The sequence below is a fragment of the Dreissena polymorpha genome, chromosome 4, assembly GCF_020536995.1.
Source record: "Dreissena polymorpha isolate Duluth1 chromosome 4, UMN_Dpol_1.0, whole genome shotgun sequence".
Lineage (NCBI taxonomy): Eukaryota > Metazoa > Mollusca > Bivalvia > Myida > Dreissenidae > Dreissena > Dreissena polymorpha.
The window spans coordinates 39822060-39833299 of NC_068358.1; the positions used below are offsets into that span (position 1 = coordinate 39822060).

Genomic DNA, 11240 nt, shown 5'->3' on the forward strand with positions numbered 1-11240 from the left:
CATTTTCGGCCCTTTCCGTCAAACATCAGATAAGTTCCTCGAAGGCAATAGTATGAATACACATTTCGGAAGCGGTAATGCGGTCCTACCAACGCGCGTCAAAATGTAAGCGAAATATGTACACAAGTCTGTCAGGAATGATTGAATTAACGAAGAAAATCGTGTATTGATGTAAGTTTTTTGAAGAAATGTGCAGAAAATATATTAAACAAGAGCTGTGTTTGTGAAACACAATGCCCCCCTGCTGCGCAGCTTTGAAGCCATATATTTTACCTTTGACCTTGAAGGATGACCTTGACCTTTCACCACTCAAAATATGCAGCTCCATGACATACACATGCATGCCGAATATGGAGTTGCTATCTTCAATATTGCAAAATTGCCCTTTAACCTTGACCTTGAAGGATGACCTTGACCTTTCACCAATCAATATGTGCAGCTCTATGAGATACGCATGCACGCCAATATTGAAAAAGTTATGGCCAATGTTAAAGTTTTTGGACAGACAGACAGACGCTTTATATTTGACCTTGAAGGATGACCTTCACCTTCACCTTTTCACAACTGAAAATGTGCAGCTCCATGAGATGCACATGTATGCCAAATATCAAGTTGCTATGTTCAATATTTAAAAAGTTATGGCCATTAAAGTATTTGGACGGACGGACAGACTGACACACTGACTGACAGTTCAACTGATATAGGCCACCCTACCGGGGGCATAAAAAGCAATGGCGATATTTTTCTCAGCCACATAATTGTTAATAGTTTGATATCACAAAATGAAAGTGAAAGTAGAACTGTCAAAAATGACAACCTGTCAACGTGTTGTTTTTGCTGGCACGAGAGGGCAATTACACTCAATGTGTTCACATTTTGACCATAGGCTTTGTCAATGACCTTTATAGTATGGGTAGCTTTGATATTATTTACTGCTATCATGTAACTGCATGATTGTGTATATGTTTACAATACACAAAGCATAAATAATGATATAAATATACTGATTGAGCTTATAATAATCTGAGAACTATAGCCAGGTCAATTAAGGACTTAAAATACAATTTTGTGTCCTGATTTCATGAAGAAATGACCATGCGTGTCCTAGATTTCAAATTCAAGGCCCTGGTGTGACACATTGGTAGCATTACCGTTAAACTGTTACCAGGCTTATGAAATTAGTTTTTATTGAACTATCTAAGGAAATCTAAATCAGGCACTGATTTTTCTTGTTTTAATACAGTCATAGATCAGTTGTGGCCTCTGGGTAATGACCATTTTTTGCTTACTTGTCACACCCTTAAAACTTTCCACACGTCTATAATAGCAAATCTGGATTTAGGTGATCTTCAATGGTACATTTAAACTTTAGGTCTGTTACAAGAGTGCTGGTAAAGTCCAGTCACATATTTAAATCTAGGCCATGTCAAAATCAAAGAGTCAAAGACAAATGAAAGATGCGTTCATTAATTATTGTCCGGTTGTTTACTACTGCTGTTTTTATATAATATGAATGATGAACATCATGTGAGAGAAAATTCACATTATCATTGTATATCAGGTTTAGCAGCCTTTTAGATAACAAAGTATGCTAGTTTTCAATGTCGCTTCTGGGGATCAAACCCGTAGGGCTTTTAGGAAGATTCTGAAATTTTCGATCCCTCGAGAGCAACCAAACCAAAAATTAAGTCAAATATTGCCGACTCGGTTATTTGAGTCGGTTCATGAGGGATAATGGAGCTCGATTGGTCATTGTCGGCTCTGGTACTACTTACATGTACCCAGGTTACTCTTAAGTATACTTACATGTACCCTGGGTACTCTAAGTATACTTACATGTACCCCAGGTACGGTAAATAAACGTAAGTGTTCTCGGTCCATATTAGACTGTACCCGAGTTGTATTCGCGCCCAAAATCCGATGTCGTAAAACGCGCAACCGCTTATCTTAAACACACTTCTCTTCAAAAAACACTGCATCAACATGCTTTTTGAGTATGTGTTCCGATAGTATAGAGGCCATTCTACAGAAAATTGACATAAATGTGCAGGGCTTAACACTAAGGCACGTCCGAACGACATTCACTGCCTGTACCTTGGTCCGGGCTAGCCAATGTCCCAGGAACATGCCCGACCGGTCGTGTGTATTTTGGGCGGGATTATATGTTCTATATCAATAAACTGCGTTTTAAATAAGCTTTTCAAAGATGCAAAAATCTTAATACAGTACGATCAGATAACAATTAAATCCCAGAGTGATTTCGGAGACAACAAACGGATCGTATCTCGAAATAGATTCGGAACCCCCTGATTGCAATCAAAAAGAGGCCGACAATTCAGAAAATCCCCGGCGGTTTTCCTGGTAAAACACGTCAGTACCTTTTTTTAAACGGAATGCCGCTAGACACGGTTTTTTATTGGTTTCCTCGAAGTGACGTGTTTTCTCAATGAAAATACGTTTGAAACTTAAAGCCGGGATCGCCCAGGATCGTCCGGAATGATGAAGGTATAAAACTCGACATTAACACAAAGTAACTATAAAATTAATAGTTATTTATCAATTTTAAATAATTTTAATTTGTTGTCATTATGGAAAAGTTATTCCATCCTTTAGACGATTAATAAATCCATTTAGAGGAAGATTGAGACTTTATTTAGATTAGAAGTGTTTTGACAATATTTTTTACGCAATTCAATTAGCAAAACTAATATTAATGGTCGATCCCGGCTTTTAGTAGAGAGTTAACCCTGTACAATTGTTACAACTACCGTAACACGTTATTTTGCTAAGATTCACTTACCATTTCTTGTAAGACGGTAACCCGGCAATCTATGTAAAAAAGGTTTTAACGTTCATGTCGTTGTTTAAGTTTGGCTTTACGGGTGAGGATGGGGGTTCCTCGGATACGAAAAGAAAAGGGAAGGAGGAAAGTAAGAGAAAGTATGAGGGAAAAAAAAACAAGAACATTTCTCCAGAAATGGGTTTCTCAATGAAAATACGTTTGAAACTAAAAGCCGGGATCGCCCAGGATCGTCCGGAATGATGAAGGTATCAAACTCGACATTAACACAAAGTAACTATAAAATTAATAGTTATTTATCAATTTTAAATAATTTTAATTTGTTGTCATTATGGAAAAGTTATTCCATCCTTTAGACGATTAATAAATCCATTTAGAGGAAGATTGAGACTTTATTAAGATTAGAAGTGTTTTGACAATATTTTTTACGCAATTCAATTAGCAAAACTAATAATAATGGTCGATCCCGGCTTTTAGTAGAGAGTTAACCCTGTACAATTGTTACAACTACCGTAACACGTTATTTTGCTAAGATTCACTTACCATTTCTTGTAAGACGGTAACCCTATCTATGTAAAAAAAGGTTTTAACGTTCATGTCGTTGTTTAAGTTTGGCTTTACGGGTGGGGATGGGGGTTCCTCGGATACGAAAAGAAAAGGGAAGGAGGAAAGTAAGAGAAAGTATGAGGAAATAAAAAAAACAAGAAAATTTCTCCAGAAATGGCGTGAAGATTACAAATAGATGTCTTAAATAGATGAATATTGAATTCAATAGCATTAGTAAGGCAAGCTAATAAGAATGATTTAATCATAATTGCCAATCTCCAAGCACAAGAAAATACAAGTTGAATGATAAATATAAAGGTTTTTATAATACTTGGGTCAGGGCACATGAAAGATTGGTCAGGGCTAGTAGGTTCTGAATTTACTAGCCCGAACGGGCTAGTTGAAAAAAAGTTAGTGTTAAGCCCTGATGTGTATATATACTTATTACAAAAAAATAGTCGACAAGGACTGATTTAGGGTTAAATTTCCCGGGTACATTTTAGTATATTTACCGTACCCGGGATACATGTAAGTATACTTAAGAGTACCCGGGGTACATGTACGTAGTGCCCGAGCCGACAATGAACAATCGAGCGATACTGGAAGGTGCAACATCTCTCACGCCCCCTAGCATCGCCTTTAGCAGTATTCAATTCTCAACAGGAAAGTGCTGGAGTCATTGATCCCGAGGGACAAGAAAAACAATTGATTAATGTTCGAAATGAATAATTTGATTAATGACAATTCTATTATTTGAGCCAGGTCACAGGAAAAGCGCAGTCAAATCAGTATCCAATTAAATTATTTGTTATTGTCAGAAAAACGCTTTTAAGCAAACAGCTTTCAAGCGACTGCAGGCTGATCGAGATCCAAACTGGCCACAATCGCCTTAATGTCACTTTTACTGTGACACAGTTCATTTAACTTTAAAATGATAAAAGTACTAACACTAAGAAAGAGTATACAAACCAGTAAAGAGTTTGAAATCAATGTTGAATTTCAGGACAGCTTGGTGATCTGCAAATCCCCGATGAAATGTTGATATCGGGTATCATAGTCATTCAATAAGTCGCAAAATGCTCGAATACAATTTATAGAGCACAATGTGACTTATATTGATAACTAAAAATACCAGTATGCCAGTTTTGCCGTGTCAAGCTGTTACGATCCAGAAAGTCCTTCATTCACATCAAGTATATATCCTTCGAATTCTAACTATTATTGTCATAAGCGGAGATTAAGTGAATAAATAATTCATATATCCTAAATGACAGCTTCTAAATAGCGAAACAAGCCAATTTATGCAGTAAGAAAGTTTTGAATCGAGAATCTCATGGTGGCGGCCATTGTTGAATGTTGAAACACGAACGACAACTCTGCTAGGAAGATGTTATCAATGACGAGCAATCTCCTACGCAGTGGCGAATGCAAAAGGGAAGTAACCTAAAAAAAATCGAGTTATCTCAATCGGACTGGCTCGATCTTTTACATAGGTCGCCATTGTGAAAAAAAAATTGACGGTTATGATACCTTGGACGATGCTGTTCGCATCGTCAAAAAGAGGAGTGCAATTTAAAAAAGAGGAGCGAATGTCACCTCTATGCCACCGTAACAACCTGAACGGTTCAACAAGAATCTGATTTAAATACGCATTACGCGATACAATATAGTATTTCATCGATTCATGATGGGATTATCAGAACTATTGGATGGTCTTTATTACGTTAACAGCTGGTCTTTATTAAATTATCATTTGATACTGTGTAAAATATTTGTAAATTTGCTTAGGTTTATTTAATGTATTATTGGAAATCATTTCGTTCACAGCTGATTGCTCAATGTGTATCTGAACACATCGCTATGTGTACACATTCAACTGAATATTTATCTTTATTTGATCCAATATCTAACACGTGTTATTGCGTAATTGCATCAAACATAAGAAAACTATTAATTTACACAACATTATTATAATAGTTTGGATATTTCTTGCATTGATTTTAAGCTTGTATTTTGTACTGAATTGTGCCAATTTATATCTACTTGCATTTAAGAATAAATAAGTTTGATGCGGTTAATTTAATAAAGGTGACCAGTTCAGTCATTAACTTTGGAAATCTCAACAGTCAAAGCTGTTAACAGAAACATATATAAATGTCGTTATGTTCGCTCATATCAAGTTATTATCCGGTATAATAACTACCTTGTGCAAACACACTTGCTGGCTATATGGTGTGCCTACTGTTATCTTTGTAAAGAAGGTAAGTAATCATATTAACACATGGTGTTCTCAAATGCCGTTTCAGAAAACAATCATCGTACACGTATTCTAAAAATATATTCTAGACATGCAACGATGTGATAATTATATATTTATTTCTTTATCGTCATAGTTTTTGTGAAGCTTATATAAGCGTGCATGTTTCCAAGGCAATATAAGAATCATTAGCAAACGGGTGTATATTGCAACATGCAGATGAAATGTTTCTGGTACTTTAGCACATTCTAAGTGCAAATACATATACAGTGTTTTTGAACGTTTTAAAAAATTGCACACAAACATGTTTAGTATACTCTTAGAATATTACAGGCGCAAATACGCCATAAGTAAAACACTTTATTATAAGTGTATAATTGCCTCAAATGGTGTATACATTATACACTCATGATTTTATGCATTTGAGTCAAAACTTAAGACATTCGTCATAAAGTCTGTAGAATATGCATGTATTTAAATTAATAACAAATACCCATTGGAATTATTCTGGAATCGGTTTCCTAATGTCGATTAAACTTGCTACAAAGTCATCATTATTAATTTATAAAATGTTCGGTCACCACTATGGACACATTTTGCGAACGAAACACTAAGCATTCAATCCATGACATTCAATTACATGACTTGAAATGATGAACGACATCATGTATCGAAACGTTGTATCGGATAACAAAGAAATTAATGAATTTTATGGGTTGCTGCTATATTAATAATGACTGCACTATTAATAATGACATGGGTTTGTAATATTCTAATCGCATACATGTGCATGTAATTTGTTTATATATATATATATATATATATATATATATATATATATATATATATATATATATGGGAATACATAATATTTCGGTATAATTCATTCTAAAGGGATTGTATTGAACGGAACAAGTTAAGACGCGCTTAGGTGAATTTATTACTCTCAGTATTGTAATAAGATCTTGAGATAAGAGTAATGTTTTCAATATATATAGAAACAGTATCCCAGTAGAATTATATTATTTGACATGAAATAGTGAGTCAGATTGGATCAGGTACATTCGAGTACCATAATAGCAAGATATGTTAAAGGAAGATGTTCAGGTGATAGCATAGCAAAGCGTAGCGTAGCAAGGTGCGGCGTAGCATGGCGCGGCGTGGAATGGCATGACATGGAATGTCATGCCATTGAATGGCATGGCATTGAATTGCATGACATGGAATGGCATGACATTTTATATTATATATCATATAATATTATTATACATTATATATAATATTATATTTTTGAATTATATTATATTATTATACGATTCGATTTAAAGCATGAAGCATGTCATAGCATAGTATAGCACGACATAGAACGACATAGCATAGCATAGCATAACACAACATGGTATGGCATGGCATGGCATGGCACGACATGGCATGAATTACCATGAAGTTGCAAAGCCTGGCATGAAGTGGCTGAAAGAGGCTGTCGTCGTACTGGGAAAGGTTAGTATATTATATGTGTGTATTTGTATTTCTTAAGAGTTAAATAGTTTGAAATAGAGCAAAATTTGGACTGTGTTGGGAGAGACAATACGTCGGTATCTTGCGTTGTTTTGTATGTCCATCGTACGACATTGTACAACGCACGTATTCAGACATGTATAGTTGCTTAAATTAAAAGCGATTGTATTGCGTCAACTGAATACAATTGTAGATATTTTGCTGTCATGTTGTATACATTTTCCGCTGACATAGTAACTACCAATCTTAAACAACACACCGTGTATGCGTTATTTACAGTTTTGTAATACATTCAACTGCCCCTGCAGCCTTTCTGTATAACAAGCAACAATCTTTCTGCCAAATATTGATTCATCCGGCCCGCTTCCCTTCAAACTGTCGACAATATGGAGAGAGCTAGATCATGCAAAAAAGTAATTGCTAGTATCAGGATAATCCAGCACACTTGCGAGGTCAGCGAGCATAATATGAAGTTATATATTAATGCATGTGTTTTACTAATTGTTATTATTTATACCATATCATTGAAGATTGTGATTTAAATGTGTCTTAGTCTATGTCGTAATGTTTGCGTTGATTATTTCTGCAATTAAGTAAATTGTTCTAGTATTTCGTTACAGCTCATCCTTTTTTGTTCACCATTTTCAAGCACCAAAATCACAACAGCCGGGCAGGCGTTTTTACTGCACTGGTCATTGTATTATTCTAATACCATTTTTACTAACGTTTAATATTGACAAAACAAAGACATAAATTAACGCACGTTATTTATCATGAGCTTAACATTAACCCTAAAATGACACAAAAAACAAATATGTTAAATCACTGGCCATCTATATGCAAATCGTCTTCAAACAATATTTCACAAGCACACATAGCGGGGGTTCAACATCTGGCCAAATTGCTTTAACGAGTTAACCGTTAGCAATACTTAAAACGTTTAACTTCGGCAAATGAGATTTTGAGCACCCCGTGCCAAAAATACAAATGCAACTTTCGAATATGCTTATGTATCCATGTGAATAGATGTTCGCTTCCAATAGCCAGAATATTATTTAAGAACGGCAATAAATAATTAACTACCGCATAAATAATACAATCGTGTAATTGGAATCTAAATTGCATATTCAATAAACATTTTTAAACATACAAAAATATAATACACTATACAAATTATAATCAAATTTTGCATAGAATTACCTTCTTCGACACAATCTGTGTCAAACTGCGGTAATCTATATATCCGCTACACACATATGTAAACATCACACATTATTTAACATTTATAAAGCGATTGCTATTGGATACATACCCACATTAATTGGCGTGCAGCTACCCGGACGTACTAGCAGGAAGCCGAACCATGTCAGCATGAGCCTGGCAGCCGTGAAGATCTGCATTCCTTCATCCAGGCGCTTGATCACGTGCACAAACACGTGTCAGCCTTCGGGTGTCCTTGTTGATCACAAAACAACGATATAGGCCCTTTTGACACAAGCGAGAGCACACAAAAACAATTCACATTCGAGATTGTTGCAACTCTTTAGCTAAGTTTACACTACTACTGATGTTTTGCCTAATAAAATGTGCATTGCTATAAATAAAAATAGTTGTATAAATATGTATAAACAGTTGCGTTAACCCTAATACATAGTGTTATTTGCCTGCTACTTCCAATGTATTTAATTTACCTGCAAAACTACTTGTTACTGTTAGGCGTTCATTTTAAAACACAGCATACCGAGCCTCAAATGCAGACTAAACATTCATTGTTTACAATGCGTTGTGTATGTAAACCAATTTAAACAATAATGTTTATTCGGGCTAAGACCAAAAGAAGTCCAATTATCTTACATACCAGAACATTGTTAATCCAGCATTCACTACCGTCGTACAGAGAATGAACAATGAACGCGTGTTTTTTTTTTCACAGAAAATCAAGCGCTGCTCTCCTCATTCACATTGTTACAGTAATTGTAAACATCAATTAACGTCCAAATAGTCAGACATTCATTATGATGACAGGCTTCTAATTAGTGATTCATATTTACGTCGGTAAACCGGTTGAAATTGGATGTTTCAGGACTGATCTACGAACACTTGTTAGAATATCCCATGTAGAAATATTTGTCTGTCGTCGATCGATCGGAAAACAAACCTTAGCATGCTTGATCCATCTAGAAAGAGCGGCGTGCAGTGTCGGCAATGTGGATATTGAAAATCTATGATTATGTTGTTTACATTCGATGGTATTTATTTATGTATGAGCAATTTATTAGATTGTGAACGTTTCTTTAAGTATAAACATGCTATTAAAATGCCTTGAACATAACTTAAGTTTAAAATGTATAAATGTTTGTTCTCAAAATGTGAAATGTAACATTTCAGTCGATTCTAAATCGCTACTGTGGATATGGTTTGCAAAGACCAACATCGGAATATGCGTAAAATACATCAGTGCCACATTGTATCAATGCAGTTGACATTCAGTTTTATTCACTTATTATTATTCATATATAATTACTAAAATAGTTTGTTCGCGCGATATTTTAAGTCTTCAATTACGACTTGACGTGGTTCATATCAACGACGAAACAGAACAATTCAAATACAATTAACATACAATAACTTAAAAGTTATAATAGTTTAACAGCTACATCTGTTCACTTCATGTAAATATCAACTTTCAAATGATGATTACATATCAACGAGAATTTATATCCAAAGGATTATTCCGCTCTCTTGTAAACATTGTCCCTTTTTTTTTTCGGGGATTTAAAAATCGCATAAAATTACCATTTGCCAATTCGTCAACGGGTCCCTTGAAGTAGAAATATGCTACATTATTGTAATTACCATGTAGTGTAAACATAAAGCATATATAATTTTTTCTTCAGAATTTGGGTTGTGTATTTTATTTGTTAAGTATAATCGTGTCTTATTTTATCCGTATGCTTGAATCTAACGAAGATTATATAAATATCATATCATCGTATTACATTATTAATAGAATTTTCCAACACTTGTAGTTAAAATGATCATGCCTAAAGAGGTCACTTAAGACGAATTTAGATTTGACTATAAGACAAAAGATCAAATCATTTTAGCCGGGCTTTTTTATTACCTACACAACAACTACGAAATGTCAACTTTCTTGAAAGAATGCACGAACAAGTTCAATAATAATACAAACTCATGGGATATTGATTGTTGACACCGGGATTGACGCCTACTCTTAAAGATACAGCTACATCCGATCTAAACAATTATATAACATTCAGTCTTAATCCAAAATTAAAAAAAAATGTCATGTTTGAATAGTTGATTAATTTCTTGTCGTGAATTACACATATGCATGATTATTTACATTCTGCAGTTGTTATTAATATAGCGTTACATCGTTCAACATCTCGTAAGAATGCTTAATGAGAAGTGACTAAAATAGCCTAAGAAACTTCACATGAATGTAACGATATTACACGTGACATGGATAACAGATCACATGTTGGTCAAGAACAGTTTTTACATTTAGGTTGGCTGCCTGTTTCAAAACGAGTAGAACAGATCATACTTTGTCATGTACATAAGATTAAAAATGGCCTTGCACCGAGTATATGGGTGAGAATTTTAAGCCAGTGTCTGGCGTACATAATCGTTGTACTAGGTCTAATATGGTAGCTCAGCCAGAATCTGATCATTTTGCTGAAATTTTTACATTTGAAGACTCTGGTCGTTTTTCCAAACCAAGAGTAGGAAGTTTTGGTTCTATAACATTTACATATAATGGTATCTGTTTATGGAACAATCTTCCTCAAAACATCAGGGATGTACCTAAACCTAACAATTACAAGGGTGACATCAAGAAACAGGTTTTAGAGTCTTTATAGCTTTTTATAGTATAATTTTTATTATGAATGTTATGTTCTGTTAAAATACTGTGATACATTTTTAAGTCTTATGATCAATAAGATGCAAGGATCTCATAATTATTCTTAAACTAATAGTATGCTACAAAGTGTGTTTATTAACTACATCTGCAGTGTGTAACTTTCTTATGCAACTTCTGTGATAATAATGAACATGTGATTATATTTATTCATTCTTAATCAGTAATATACT

General features: G+C 34.5%; 1 protein-coding gene across 3 annotated transcripts in view; it reads right to left on the reverse strand.

Moving 5' to 3' along the window:
- LOC127879000 (glutamate receptor ionotropic, kainate 2-like) overlaps positions 1–8674 on the reverse strand; it is a 51225-nt gene extending 42551 nt beyond the window's left edge. For all 3 annotated transcript variants that reach the window (XM_052425582.1, XM_052425579.1, XM_052425580.1), the window contains exon 1: positions 8434–8674. In XM_052425582.1, coding sequence (XP_052281542.1) covers positions 8434–8521 — 88 coding nt within the window. In that variant the 5' untranslated portion in view covers positions 8522–8674. The remainder of the gene's footprint in view (positions 1–8433) is intronic.
- Positions 8675–11240: the final 2566 nt, after the last annotated feature.